Source organism: Nipponia nippon, unplaced genomic scaffold (assembly GCF_047370975.1).
Source record: "Nipponia nippon isolate SJK-2023a ecotype South Korea unplaced genomic scaffold, ASM4737097v1 scaffold_4, whole genome shotgun sequence".
Lineage (NCBI taxonomy): Eukaryota > Metazoa > Chordata > Aves > Pelecaniformes > Threskiornithidae > Nipponia > Nipponia nippon.
In genome coordinates, this window is record NW_028262358.1 from 100,094,532 (window position 1) to 100,110,731 (window position 16,200).

Genomic DNA, 16,200 nt, shown 5'->3' on the forward strand with positions numbered 1-16,200 from the left:
TATTTATGCAGAGAAAAGCTGTGTGTTAAAGTGATTTTCTCACTGTCACTTTGGTCTCTATATGTTTGGAACAGGCACAGGAACAGGGGTGCTTTCACCCTGTTTGGCAACAGCCTGGCAGCTCACGGCTGTGTGTTGGCACGGTATCAAGCAGTACCACTTTTAATTCAAACATTTCAGGACTCCCTATCTCAATTCTTATGATGCTAATTCAGGTTATGTGTAACTCAGAATAGTGGTGGCTTAGGTGAAAAATTTCATCAGATGTCTAAGTAGACTCCTGCCACAGTGTAACTTGTTATACGCAGCCTCTGGGACCAACACGCCTAGTTCCTCAGATATTTAAATCAACAGATGTAGGGTCAAAGTCAGAGATAGAGAAACTGACCCCAGTTGCCCCTGCCAAAGAAATCCCATTCCTCACACACACAGATTCACACACACAAGTGCTCAAGCACTCAGAGTCAACAACCACAGGTGAAAGAAGATGACTTTATAGGTATTACATGGTACTAAGTGGTTGCTACAGCCTCATAGCCTTTTCACTCTTCCCACCACAGTAATACACCATGCATGCTTCCCACCACAGCTGTATTTCTTGGTCAACCTCAAGGCAGCAGGTACTGTCTCATTCTTATTGTCAGCCATACTCCAGAATTGCCCTGAGGTCAGCCCACTCTGGGCGCAGTCAAGTAAATACATGTGAAGAATGAGGGAACCTGTGCATGAACCAGCACAGTATGCATGCAGCCTCACAGCTGCAAGTCCCCTCCTAAACGATGTTTCACTAGAGCTTGCAGAACAGGTAACAGCAGTCATTGTGGCTTATAGCTGGATAGGAACCTCTCAGGAGACACAACTGGGCATGGAAGTCTCAGCAGTGGCCCCATCATATCATGAGCCACATGCCACCTTCGTTATGCTGTCAACGCAGACTATTGTGGACCCATTAGCCTGTGCATGGCTGTGCATAGCTTCAGAGAGGTGATGCTTGCAGTGAGCTTGCCAATCCCAAACTCACCAACAAGTTAGAAGTGAAGGAGAAGGGGAACATACTGTATTTTGCTGCCCGTATGAGCTCTCAGAAGGTCTCATGCTGGTGAGGCATGGCAGACGTGTACCTACTGGTGTTCATCTCAAAATTGTGGCCCTATCTGATCCCACCAGTGAATGTTGGCACCCCAAGTCTAAACTCTTCTCTTGACCATGGGTAGACTGACAAGGGCAGAGGCAGAAGTAGCATCCCAAAACCAATACTAGAAACCTGAACAGATTGTCATGTGTCTACCATTAGCTTTACCACCAAACAGGCTTAGAGGTGCTTCGGATACCTGTTAAGTTTGGTGTTATTGCAATGTGAGTGTCACCAGTCCACTTCTAGAGAAGCCAGCTTGCAGCAAGCTCTTCCCTTAACTTGTAACCTACTCCGTGCCATATGCTTTGGGGTGTATGACTTGACCAGGGCAGACATAGCCTAGGATTGCCCTGTGTATGGCTAGATACTGCTCCTTGCATAAGTGAGAGCAGTCTTACATAGAAATCACCAGCTCATTTTTGTTCAGACATCTTTTACAATGTACAAAGGGATGCTGCAAGAAAGATATATAGATTTATTCATATGAAACAATTATGCCTTGGCTAATGCGCACCCTAGGGAGCCACTATTAACGTGGTCGCCACCCCAGTAAGACAGTCAGTGAGCCTGTGCAGGGCAGGCAAGTGTCAGTCAGGTGGGGAAGGACTGGGCTTCTTGATCCTCATAACATGCTGATCCTCAGTGTTGCTGAGTTGCCACTGTCTGGTTCTCTGCTTTTAAGGATTTTTTATACCTTAAAGTATAGATTTTTTCCTTCTGTATCCTTGAGCTGCTACTGTTACCCTTTTAACAAAATGTTTCTCTCTGTGCTTTCACTTTTCTCATTTTGCATATCTTTAGCTTGTGAACTTCCTGATATTTAAGCAATTTTCTCATTAAAAGTGAGTCAAGACCACAGAGCTGTGCCACATCAAGCTAGGCTTTGGATCCCAGACAGCTGAACCCTTGGCCAAGGGCTGTCCTTAGTCTGGTGCAGCAACCCAGTTTCCTCAAGTCATGAATTCTGACCCTCCTTTCCATGGCCCATTCTATGTCACTGCCCAGGTACATCACTTGTGTTAGGCAAATCTCCCTTCTGACCACCTGGGCCAACTTTAATAAGTCTTTCTTTGCCAGCTTGAGTTGTAGCACATAGCAACAACAGAAATACCAGAAGCATGCATAGGATGGGGTGAACACTGTGTAGCAGACTTCATGTTAGCCTGGCAGATGAGGGAAAAAGGGGAATAAGCCCTCACATAACATAGGCAGTCGTTGTGATCCTGACAGGAATGTGTATTTTACCGGAAAAATAATGAATGAAAGCAGGGTAAAGGTATCAGAACTTGGACTAAATATATTATACTATTGAATAAGCAGCATCCATTAATTTTATAGTACTACTGAAAAAGCAATCAATTTTTTGTGTTGAGTTTTACTCGTCATAATCTCTCCTTAAAGGATTTTTTTCTGTTAATGTTTTTTCCATTGGTTTCTCAGGATAGACTTCCTAGACTGTAATTGCCAATATACTCATTTTTCATTCATAGATGAAAGCTGTTTGAACAGGTACGGAAACTGTTTTTCAAAGTATGCACCAATGAACTAACTCACAAACCCAGAGGTCCACAAAATGATTTCTCTTTTGCCCTTCCTATAATCCCAGTAGTTCTTTCTCTTGCTTCTGTTCCTTCCACTGATGGGCTTCAGTCTATCACCTGGGCTAATTTAAAGCTAAAACATACCATGTGAATAATTCTCTTGGCTAGACACGCTAGGTGGGATTTGGGCTTTACAAAAATGAAATTCAAGAGGAAGAGAAAGTTGGGTTCGGAACAAATTCATAACAAAGCAAGTGCTTTGAAAAAATTGGCAGGCTTTTGAGAATCACACAGATCATACTGGTTCTAAATACGAATTTTGCCCACTTCAGTGCTTGACCGAAAACCAGAAATACTATTAGGTCCTTGGTGGGTTGACCTATTACATCTTGTACAATATTTATAACATATTTATAGCTATAGATGTTTTTATATGTATGCATTTATATCTTTTTTTTTTTTTAGTTGTCAATACATTTTTGTTATATTTACCTGTATGCGCGGATTTTGGTCCCCAGGAACTCTCTCTTGAACTCACCAAAATGCTTTTCTCAATAATTTTTTTGCCATCTGGTTAATGGATATGCTGTCCACAAGATGTACACACTTAACTTCTATTACTTTTCCATTGAGAAAAGAAACTAATACAAAAACAGAGCTTATATATCTGTTCATGACATTCTGAAGGATGAGCGTGCTCCTGTAGGACAAATGTATATTTTACTTACATGGAGAGACTCACTGATTGCTGAACTTCTCTTCTGTTTTCACAGTTCCACAGCTCAACAGTTTAAATGCAGGCTGGATTGAAATTATGCCAGGTCCAATAGTGCAAGAGGCTGAGTGGCTTAAGGACTATTCCGTTTAAACTGATTTTAATTTTAATGTTGTAACTGATGATAATATTTTATAAATTAGTTCATCGCATTAATTTTAATCAAAGCAGTAGCATGTCTCATTAAGATATTAATCTTAACCACAACACATAGCATCATGTCCGGAGGTAAAATGCTCTTGCATGCCAGGACAGGACTGCGATGCGAAGGTCCTGGACATATGACCTGTGGGGTCATTGGAGATTCAAAGGATCAAGGGGTCAGAAAGAAGGCAGTTGACTCATGCAAGCATAGACAATCAGCTTCCGTAGACATTTATAATGCATCTTGAAAGCAAATTTTTTAAGATCCAGGCTCGAGCAACATTCAGTCTGTGGGAGCAGCACAGGGTCAAAAAACCAGCAGCATAAACTGGAGAAGAAAGTGGTGATTCTTCCACATGTGCCAGGAGTGCAGCTGGTAATTCTGCCTGCACTCACCGGCTGGCACGGGCACTGCCTGGCCAAAACAGCTATGAATATTGCATGGCAGGGAAGAATCACTGTGCGTGCTGATTGCTGTGGGTGCTCACACAAGCATGAATAATTCCTGGAGTATTTCACAAAACGTAAGTGACTGTGTGGTGGCAAAATGTGACCAAGGTTAAGAACATTGGAGCATTCCTTTCCCAATGATGCTGGCATTCATTCTCAGCTATTTGAAATACGTGGAGCTAGATTTACAAGAGTAAAAATAAGAATCACAGCAAACCCTTTGCAACAAAAATATGGCTTTATTTAATTTCAACATTTATATTATTTCTAGAGAAAATATGCTGTGTTATTTTCAGCATCTCTTAAACCAGCAAGCCCTTCAAGAAATCGTATTTCAATATGGCACATTCATGTGTGTATCTCTGGGGTTAATTATGCTAGTACATAAGATTATCTCTTGAAAGAATATTTGATTGTTATTATTGCTTTGAATTAGCATACTGGAAGCATTTTTTTTTTTTTTTAATGGTGCTTTAAATAACATTTGTGCCGTTGATTCCTTCTTAGTATAGAAACAGGCCTCAAAATACTCTACGGCTTTAGCTCTTGATCCTAATTCGGGGCTGCAAAAGAAGAGTTTTCACATGAATATGACTAGTCAAAAATACAGATTGGTAAACTGTATAACATGCACTCGGGTCACTTAGTTTTCCTAATTTATATGACCTGGTGATCTGACTAACATGTAACTCATAGTATCACAGAAAAAAAGGCTTGAAGAAATATTCAGCCATCTCATTTGTGGTGTAGCTGTGTGAGAAGATGACAGCTGGCAGACCAAACCTACCTTGTGAGATGCTTGCCTGTCTTTGCAGCAGCCTGATGTAAACTGAGTACTTAAATTTCCACAGAGCTGCAACCATCGAAATTCTAAACTAAATCTCTATTCCTGAAATTTAGGCCCTTTTCTTTTTCTCCTACTCTGAGGAAGGATGGAGAAGTCACTAATATGCCTTTCTAACAGCCCATTATGAAGAGATATAAACTGCTGTGCCTCTGCTCTCTCCCTATTTCTTTTCTTCTGTGTGAAGACATTGAAATCATTACATCTTTTCTAAAGCTCCCATCTGTTTTCCACATCCCATTCAACTGATTCTCCACTAACACTGAACAGTGGTGAGTAATTACCTCCATCATATTATAAGCACTCCCTTCAACATCTTCCTTGAGTGGCATTTTTCTTAAGAGCATCGCCTCTTCAACTCAAGATTCAGTTTGTGGTCCCCTGTACGCCTCAGGTTCTCTCTTGCAGTAGTATTGTCATTCCTTTTTGGTCTCTGTTTTTCATATTTGCTTGTATTCGTCTTCAATGAATTTTATCATATTGATTTCAAGCCATTCCTCTAACGCAAGTGACATTTTTTGAATTCTAATCCTGCCTTCCAAGCTACTTGCAAGTCCTCCCAAATGGACATTATCTGTAAATTTGGTAAGCTTACTGTCCATGTGATTGAGCAAGTGATTAATGGCAATGTTTTATAGTGCTAGAGCTAGAAGACAGCACTGTGGCAGCCTGTGTGAGATGTTCTCCCACTTCGGCAGCAAATGTTTGCTCTCAGAGTCCAGCTTTCCAATCAGTTGCACATCTACCTTATGCGGATTTAATTTAGTCCCTATCTGCTTTGCTTGCTTATGAATGTCATGTGGGACTGTGTCAAAGATATGCTGTATCAAATACATCCCCTATATCTGTTCTGCTGTGAAAGAAGGAAATGAGATCAGCTTGATAGGATTTGTTTCTGACGTGTCCCTGTGCAAGTCCTCTTATCTCCTTACTATTCTCTAGATGCCTACAAATGGGGTGTTTAATACTTTCTTCCAGTGTCTTGGAAATTCTATTAGGGCTGACTTTTCTGTAATTCTTTAGATTTTCCTTTCCTCCCTTGTTAAATATGACATTGTGTTGGCCTTTCTCCAGTTTCCTGGGAACTTATCCTGCTAATCACTAGTGTTTGAGAAATTGCTTTGGTTAAGTATTTTATGGGTAAGTTTCCTTAAGCTGTGCCATCCTAAATACTCTGGTTTACCTCAGTATTCCTTTAGGTGTTCTGTTCCTATTCTCCCCATGATCCTAGTCCCAAATTCTTAATAATAACTGAAATAAAATTTTAGTAATAATTAACCTTTTTTTGTGAAGACTGAAACAAAAAAAAAAAAAGGCATCGAACACTTCAGCCTTTTCTATATCATGTATTTGCTGGCCTCCCTTGTTAAGTACTACATTGTATCTGCTCTCAAGCATAACACATTATTTGCAATATAGTATTGTTTAACTCTAGCAAACCATTAACTTTAATGGAACTATGTGGTTATGCACTCAAATATAAAATAACATCTTATGTCAATGACATTACTTCACAATCTAATTCCAGACCATACCTCAATTTCTTCCAACTGTTTGATTGCATCCCACTTAAAATTAATTCAGTTGTGACTTTATTCTGTGATGCTAGGAAGTGGAATTATTCTGTATTGGTAATTATTAACAGAAAATCATTCACCAAACATAGCTGGCTTATTATCCAAACACTAAATTGTATAGCTAAAACGTTCTATCATCTTTTTAAACAAAACCATAAAAATTTGTTTAAGTGACACTAAAGAAGAAGTTACATATTCAAAGTGTGAATGTAATCAAGTCAGAGAAACAGTAATACTCACCATCATAGCTATACAGAACCTCTTTCATTGGCAACCTGTAGAAAAAGGGGAAATAAAAGGTGAAAACAAAGTGGAGAGAAGAATAAGAACAGTTAAGCAGGCACAGTTCTAAAAACTGGTGGACAACTTCATACAGCACCCTGTCTTTTAAAAACATTGGTTTCCTGCACTGTTAATTTATAACTATGCTTAATGAACTTGGGATGATTTTTCATGCATGGACATGTTTGAGGAAGTACACTGCACACAGCAAATTTCAACAGACAAAGCATCACCATGGCTAAATGCACATTAGAGGAGATTTCAGACTCATGTTAGGTTTCCACTTTTTGTTTGGACGACACCCTGGGAGGAGAGAGTATGTGGCCAACCTTGCATTCACATGGCATGGATGTTGTTTTCCTCCACCTTTGCAAGGCTTTCGACATAGTCTCCTACAGTAACCTGGTACCCAAACCGAGGAAGAGGGTGGACTACAGAATGGATGAATAACTGGCTGGACCACTGGTCTGAAAAGATAGTAGTCAACAGTTCAAAGTCTCTGTTCCAGGTGCATTTCGGAGGATGTTAAGGTGAATGCTATTTGACATCTCCATCAGGGACCTGGGTGGTAGGAGAGCCCACATGTCCAGGAAGTCTGTGGATGTTACTAACTTGGAGGGGAGGGAGCAACTCGTATGCTGAGGGTACGGCCCTCATTCTGGAGGACTTTGCCAGACTAGAGGAATGGGCTAGCAGGAGCTTTGTGAACAAGGGGGACAAGGGGGATGGAGAAAGTGAACAACCCCACGCAACAATACAGGCCAGCGACTGACTGGCTGGGTAGCAGCTCTGCAGAGAAGGACCTGAGGTCTGGTTGAAACCAAACTGAATGTGGGTCAGTCTACCCTTGTTCTGATGAAGGATAACCTCATATAAGGTTGCTTTAATTAGCCAGCAGGTTGAGGGAAGTTATTATTCCCCTCTTCTGGGCACTAGTGATGCTGCATTTGGAACATAGTTTCCATTTTTGAGCCCTCCCAATAGAAAAGAGCTGTCAAGCAACCAGAAGAAACCCCATGAAGGACCATCAGGATGGTTGTGGGCGTTCCTTGATTTCTGGGAAAGGCATATGACATATGAGGGGATGCTACAGGGCATGTTTAACCTGAAGAGTAGGCTAAGGGATATCTATTTTCCCTCTCCAGCTATTTAAGCAAGATTTATAGAGAGCTCAGATTTGCATGGTGAAAGGAAAGGAGGCAACAAGTGGGGAAATTTTAACTAGCCATAAGGAAAAATATTTTTATCATAAGAGTGGTCAAACACTATAACTCATTTTTCTCCGATTCTGTGATTCTCATTACTTATGCACAAGTTAAGTATTGAATAATAAAAAAGCCTTCTTCAAACTACAACTGTGTTCTTGCTACCTATTCAGGGCAAGCTCTTTTTCTCTAAAACTATTACACAGCACTCTTGCCATTATTTAAAGGGGACCAAATACAACAGCTGTTTCTTAAAGCCAAAAAGAATTAGATTAAAATATCAGTTTAAATGACATACTGACATTTCGTACTTTCTCTGTATCACATTTATATTGCTACCCTTTCAGTCTTTTTAATGTAAATTTCCCATATAAGTAATATATTTACAGTAATTCTTTTTATAGCAATCACATTAGAAATAAAATCCTGTAAACGCATAGAATGCTTTTTTCTTGTTAATGCATGGTGACCTAACATGCCCTTTTGTGTCAGTAGGCTATCATTGAAACTTTTTACTTAAAACAAGGAGATATCATTGAAGCTGGCAAAAAGTATTGCTCAAATACCTGTTGCAAGTATAAATTTCCTGTTGCACATATAAAGTATTAAAAATTATAAAGTTTAAAGCATTGTTAAAGTATAAAGAAAATAGAAAGTATGTCTGCTGATATTTAAAGGTTTTATTTGAGAATTTACAAATGTGCATTTTTTGGACCTACCTTTCCATTTATAAATGTCCGAAGACTGCAGTTTGCTGTTCCCTTTTAGTGGCCCATCCATTTAGGAGGTTAAAGAATTTGTAATAGCTAACATCTGAAATTCTTATTCCTTTAGTAAAAGCAGTAGTTATTCCTACTGTTAATGCTCATTTGCAGGGTCATTAAATTTTCAGTTAAATGAACTGTTATGATGATATGGAGAGAGCCTACTGCTGCAGTCCTTGGCTTGGTCAAAATAAACTATGGGTGGTAAGACTACCACTTCGGAGAGGTACTGTTCATTTTGTTCCAAAATATTTTGGAAGATTAGTTCTCATTTTGGAGGTAAGTGACATCAAAGGATTTTCTAATTTGCATCATTCGAGAGCTTTTCTTATATGTATTGCTATTGTTCTTTGCTTTATTAGTTGCTGCCTTAATGTCTATGCTTAGTCTCAGCCTGTGCAGCGTTCTTTACGAATTGCCTAATGCCCCCTAGTTCATTAGATAATTCATAAACTTTGCAAATCAGAAGTGCTGTAAAGACCACTCTGACCCTGCATCCCAGGTGTGGGAACAGAAGAGATGCTGACTGTGTCACAGTGTAACACCCACATGCTCTGCAGCCTGGCTAGCTATGGAGCTGGCAGCGATGCTCTGCCATACTAGTGTATACCAGCTCCTCACTGTCTGGAGGACACGGCTGTAATTTTATCCAAGACTGAAAGTAAAAAGTGAATAGTGTGTCCGCAATGTGATGGGTGGAGAGCCTATGTTTGTGGTTCCAAGGAAAGCACAAGGAGCGACAGTCTTTTGCCCCTGTATGTCTGCATGCAGGGAAGGACCTGACCCATGACCAAATGGAAGACAAAGGTGCGTGAACAAAGGAGTTGACATTTGAGTAGGAGCGGCTGCTGATACAGTTCCCTCTAATTTAATCTGGTATCCACCATAGCCCTGTTCTTGCTTTGACAAGGATCTTCTTTACCAGTTAAAAAGGTATCAAAAAGTACGTGAGACCTGGATCATTCCAGAATATCTAAACACCACCAGCAGCCTTCCCCAGGCTGTCAGGATAAACTAGAGGAGAGGGCAACCTGGACCCTGCCCACATACCTTCCCACCAGAGGCAGGGAAGGGCAGACCTCTGCTATGGGCACAGCCTGCACTCATCCATCCCCACTTCATAGTGATCATGATGTCAAGCAATTTGGGGGGGGGGCATTTTGTAAGCTCTGGGATTTTCTTTGTAAATCCAGGGTACAATGCCAGTATTTTTAACTGGAAGAACATCACTCAGCTCTGATACTGCCATTTGGGTTGGAGCTTTGGTCTAACATAAAACCCCCTACATAAGTTCTTTAGCACAAGGACTCTTTCATAAAATGGGTGCATTTTCTTCTTATATGTAGAATCTATCAATGATTAATACTGACGTTGACCTCTGACCAGGAACACTCCTTAAGTAAATAAAGACTAAGAGCGATGTATAACAGAACTTTGGACCTATTGACATTTTCATAGAATTTAAAATTTCAAGAACTTTTTCTATTAAAGTTGTTTAAAGTGGATCAAAGCAGATTGTTTCCCCTAGGGAAAAAAAAAAAAAAAAAAAAGAAAGAGCTTTTTGTACTGAAATTCTCAAAAATTTGCATAGAAGACAGTCAGTGAAATCCCGTCACCACTGAAGTCCATGGAAACATCTTTTTCTCATGAGGTCTTTTTATGAGTGTTGACCTTACAGATGCTATTGTTGTCTCAAATAATTATTGCAGATCTTTCAGGAATAACAGATAAGACAGAGTAACAGCTGCAGCAAAAGATTACATGAATTTAAAGTAATTGTATAACAGACTTGGGATTTTGCAAGTCATATATGAATAATGGTAATGAGTATATACTTTTAGTACCTGCATGCAATGTCTTTTTATGACATATGCCCCGAGTTCGCTCTAAATATTCTGACTCAGTAAATTCTGGGAATGATTATAACATCATTCACACACCATAACCTGGGCAAACACTAGGTTTACTTTAAAGGAAGACAGTAAGTATTGGAAATTTCTGGTATATCTCTTGGTTAGGTTTTACAGGATTATCCTTCAGATCTTTTTCAGCTGAAAAGGACTGGTTGTAGAGAGAGATTTCACAAGGAGGAGGATGTCCCTTATTTATTGTCCTGCTTTCACAGGGAAGTGACAGATCTGATTTGCTTCATGCTGTTACAGAATGAAGCTAAAGCTGCATGAAGAATAGAATGCTGTTCTTCTGAATACCAGGGTAACTCCTGTTTTTTTTCCCCCCAGTAAATGCTTCACTTTTAGGAAAACAATATGATTACTAAGTAGAAACTAGCAACACCTTTCCTTCTTCCCCTCTCTCACTTCTTCCTAAAGGTCAAGGAAGTGCCTATGTTTCACAGAGCATCTGCCCACCCATTCTTTTTTGGAATTGCATAAATCACTCTGACTTTCTCTCACTGTGTTTTTAGCTCTGAGGGAGGAACATTGCAGGAGAAGAAGTATGAGCCTATACATAATTTTAGATAAAGAAGAGCATTTTGGTGAGGGCAGAGACTATAGGACAGAAATCTAAGGTTCTTATTACAGCAGTAAGAGTAATGTTGGACTTATAACTTGACAGAATTTTTCCTAATCCGTTCAGCATCCAAACAGGACTTCACTGATAATAAAGGGCATTTTAAATTGCATGGAGACTTGTAGGTTATGTAAACTGATAAAGTGCAAATTCAGCATCAACTGTTCCTAGAGTAAAGATAGGCTCCTAAATAAGAAGGAACAAAACAGGTGCCTGAAAGATGTTGTGATTTTAAAAATCATCAACCAAGGCCTACCTTGTTTTCTTCACTGTACTGAAAAGGGAAAGTAGCATAACACATAATTTTGAAGAAACAACCACATAAAAGAGAAAATGGTGAAAATTTCGTGGTTCTTCAGAGACAGCTCAACAACAACATATCTCAAAGAAGCCACCACCTTCAGGACAGCTAAGAAGAGTGTCCCAAATGTTTTGATCTGCTCTTGGATCTATGTTGCTTTCCTGTCTGTCTCCAAGATGGCATAAATGTTGATCTCCTTCTGAGTATCAGTGCTGTATACTTCTGTCTCCAGCAATAGATCTCAAGGGAAACAGATATCTTTGTTCAGTCCTTCTTGACTGAGAATGAGCAAAGAGGGTTGTCTCTAGATGTATTTGTGTCTTCTCTGCCACTCCCTAAGCATTGAAAGCATTGCTCGGTCCCAACATGGTCAGCATGGTATCCCCTGGTCACATCCTCCTGCTAAAAATGAGATTAAAAATTGGGGAAAAAAATTAGATAACATGCCCTGTACAAGTACTTTGAAAAGTTCATTGGAGAAGACTTCCTTTGCTTTGTAATAGAGAGAACAGAAAACCTCTTGAGGTTATTTCCTGACCAGCTTGTGGTGAGCCTCGCACATTTCTTCCCGCTGTGTCTACATGTGGACTGGAGTCCACCTGTATAGTCATAGTCAGTTATGTGACAGTCTATAGGGAACCAGCACAAATACTCAGCTTGCTCAGCTGTACCAAATGGTATCTGACACTGTTTTTTATTTTAAAGCTAACTATTTGCCTCCAGCTAACATTATTTTAAGTGGTAAATGACCATCACCTAATCACTAGATGTTATCAGGGGAAACACGAAGAGTACTGATAACAGCCCAGATAAATCCTCTTCTTTCCAACTGATTGTCTTTGGTCTTTATAAATGCAACCACAATTTCATCTTTATTCTACAGGTCATGGTACAAATGTTCCAACTGTTGGAGTACATTTAAGCTTTTCAATAAATTTGTTGATAGAAATTATGTTCAAAATGTTTGTTTAAAATAGAAGGGAACTTTTAGAAGACAGTGCTGTATATTTTATCTGCCCTGGAACAGAACAAGTTGGCCTCTAACCAAAGGAATTTTGCACTTTTGTTGTCATTGTCATCAATTCAGAACATGCTACAACCTCATGTTTTCAAGGATATCTCAGTCACAGTAGTCTGACTTTACTATGTCAGTATGAGATGCTTCACTTTCTGTGCTAATCTTAATAATGTATCAGTTAAATTGTGTCTTGTTTCTTAAAAGATTTCTCTTTGAAAAGATCTCTTTCTATTAGATCTGCAAAGCTCTCCCTCAACATGTAAACTGTAAAGTAAAAGGATGAGACATGGGGATCTAGCTGTTTGCTTTCCCCTATCTTATTTTCAAATACAGGAAAATCAGCTGTATCATCAAAGGCTGCATATATATATATATACACACACACATGCATACATATATGTATATATACACACATAAATATACACATATATACACATTTTAGAGTGCCTGATGTAGTGTAAATCTCTTTCATCTCAACAACAAATTTATTCCCAGAACTATTCAGTCCCTCTCATAACCCTCTAATGAAATACCTTTACTTCAATAATATTTCAGAAACTTTACAGATGAGATGGAAAAAAACAACCTATCTGAGAAGCTCAGAAAGGTATCTGTTGTCTAACTTCATTTTGTGAAGGCATCTTGGGGCTTCCTTTGTCTAGATCCACAGCAGAAAGCATAACAACTACTTTCGAGAGAACCAAGAAGTGGCTCCTGGGGCAAAAAGGGATTGATGGTGTAGAAACAAGCAGAAAGGTCAAAGGCAAGTGTAAAAGGAGGTGGCTGAAAAGCCATGATAAAGATTCAAACAAAAAGAGATATGAAGTAGCTCTAAGTCCCTGACCCTGTGCACAGAGAGGCCAGGGATGCACATAAGAATAAGAAGCTATGTTCGTGTCTCACATACTCCTGGTGCAGAATAGCAGTCCGTTGATCCACCCAACAAGTGAGATGTCTACCCTTATTTTTTTCTTTCTTTTATTTTTTTTTAAACCTTTTTTTCAGTGGAAACCAAGATAAACTGTAAGGATATATTGACGGGCTCTGTCAACAAACTCAGAATTCAGGCAAACCCTCTGCTTCCACCATGTGAAGGGCTTGACCTCAAAATTCCCTCAATATTTTTCAAAACAACAAGAAAGTTATTTATTTGGTAGCAGTTATTGGCAAACATCCATTTCATTTATTTAAATGCTCATTTTGCTGCTTTTAGCAAGACTAGAATCTAATTTTAAAATACTAAATTAAAAATAAACTGTGTTAAGAAAATGTAATTATCATTCCTACCTATACTGTTAAACTCATCAAAAAACTTGTGAAATATTTATGAACATGTGCCTGGTAACCAAAGGAGGTCTTGGTAGTAAAAATTCATTCTTGTGTACATAAATACATAAATGTACTCATACAGCTATTACTGGTAGTAAGTTATGCCTTCTTATGTGAATTTTTAAAATAATGTTGAAAATGTCCTTTAATTAAAGATGTTCTATTACATTCCAAAGTCTGCAGTAAAGAATATGATAGTTAATTAAATTACATATGTTCATTTCAACATTGAGGCTATAATTCAGCTTCATGTTCATGACCTTGTTGGAAAAAAGACTTGTGTGTGCCAGCAGAACCTTTTTTAATTTTTATATGCTCTGTCTCAAGAGAAAATTAATGATGTGTAGCAGATCGCTTCAGATTTCACTGAGTGAATTATCTAGGTGGTAACCACTATGGTCCTAGAGTTTAGTTATGTAAAAGTAGTAGGGAATTGGCTACTGAATTTAGACTTCAAGAATATTTGGGTCCTTCTTCAAAGTCAGATAAAACTGGCACTAAATTTTGATACTGGGCAAATTTGCACTATGTGTTGTCTTATGTTTTCTTGACAGTCCTTTACAAAATTCTCAATAACTAATTATCCTAAGTGCTTCTGGTAGTTGTAGTATCTGGTATTTAAAACAGAAACTATACCAGTGACTGCAAATTGTGGAATGTGTGATTTAAGTGGGGCTAACTGCACAATTTAACATATCCCGCTTAACATCCCAACAGCACATAGGAGGAACCTGAAGTGTAAATGTTAGTGTTACTCCAAATTCACATAAGCAAGAGTCTGCAAAACAACTCTGGGTTTTTTTTTTTTCATTAATCATCATGAATAATTAATGCTTATCTAGTCCATGCACTGGACAAAAGCAGATTTGGGAGCTTAGCACATTTTTGCTCATCAACTCTACACAAGCTACATAAATAAAAGACAGAGCTAACATGCAAATGCTTAAACCCATTAAATGTCAACTGATTACCTCCTTAGAGCTGAGTGTTTCATTTTCTGGAATAGGCACTATGGGATGACTGGGCTGCCGAGCCAAGATGTCACAGGTTGGAGAGCATGAAGTTAAAAACAGGAAAAAGAAATCTGTTACCATCAGTTCAATTTCTGTATAAAATATCACTAAAATTTAATAATGAGAGCCAATACCCTCAGTCATGCAAAGGATAGCAAGACAATGAGATCCCATTTGTGTTCAAGAGGCTCCCTGTTGAACAGGCTCTCTCTTACTACTCCTTGTCTGTATGCAAATCTATTTCAAGGTAACGCTTGTTTTCTGTCACATCATATTCTCATAATTAAAAGGGTAGGGAAGCGATAAATCACTTTCCAATTTGAAAGAGGCATCTCAAGTAAAAATCACAACAAGGGCACCTACCTTATAATACATTTAGTATGAGATAACACACATAATGTTATTTAAAACTGTCGCTGTATTTCTGTCACTTTGAATACCTGTCTTCTTAAATTTCCTTCAAAAGAGCTCTCCTTAATCTTAAAATTCATAGACATAAATCACAAAAACATTTAACTAAAAACTGCTGTATAACAGTAATTAGTATGTGCAGAAAGGAGTTTTAGATCTCAGTAATTTTCCAGTGTTTTGAGTATTACATGATTTGCATCTGAGTAATGAAGTTTGATGGATGTGACTCAAATGAAGAACCATGCCAATTTCAACAAGATTTTGACTAGAATACAGGTAAATAGATAAGCTGGAGCTCATAAAGGCAATGTTAAGATCATAAACTCATGAGGTTTTCCTATACAGTGACACAGAGACATCCTCTTTAGATCAAAGGCTGCTGAAAGTATTGGGGTTTGGGTATTTTAGGATTGTACACAAACAAGGTTGGAAGAAGCCCGCTATTTTCAATGTATCAAAGGCATTACTTTGTTTTGGTATTTAGATCAAATAGTAAATTAAAAAATAATGTGTTGCTTAAAAAAATATTGCTCTTGACCTAAGAAAATTCATTTTGAAACTGTGCTTTTTGAGAAGCAAAACTGATCTGCTAAACTGGCCCTATAAAGAAAGAAGCATACTGAAGTGGAATATACTCTAATTTTCTGTAATTACACTATGGATCTGCTATGTATTGCTCTCTCCCTTTGTAAATTTGCCTTGATTCATTTTCAGGGAGGCAGGAATCAACTCTAACAACAACCACAGCAGTTACAGAATCTTTGAATAGTTTTATTTTTTTTTCCCCCAAAAAAATGAAAAAGAAAGTGAATAACTTTAGGCAATGTTTCTTGAATTTATTTATTCAATAAATTTAGACAAGGGAATAATTTTAGGCAA

General features: G+C 38.5%; 1 protein-coding gene across 5 annotated transcripts in view; it reads right to left on the minus strand.

The window, feature by feature from the left end:
- Positions 1–4,270: 4,270 nt before the first annotated feature.
- The window catches only part of MLIP (muscular LMNA interacting protein), a 119,034-nt gene continuing 107,104 nt past the window's right edge, over positions 4,271–16,200 (minus strand). For 4 of the 5 annotated variants that reach the window (XM_087775086.1, XM_087775082.1, XM_087775084.1 and 1 more), the window contains 3 exons: positions 14,869–14,922; positions 6,707–6,741; positions 4,271–4,608 (listed from right to left, as the gene is read on the minus strand). In XM_087775086.1, the coding sequence (XP_087631212.1) occupies positions 6,715–6,741; positions 14,869–14,922 (81 nt within the window). In that variant the 3' untranslated portion in view covers positions 4,271–4,608; positions 6,707–6,714. The remainder of the gene's footprint in view (positions 4,609–6,706; positions 6,742–14,868; positions 14,923–16,200) is intronic. The other variant, XM_087775085.1, reaches the window with a different exon arrangement.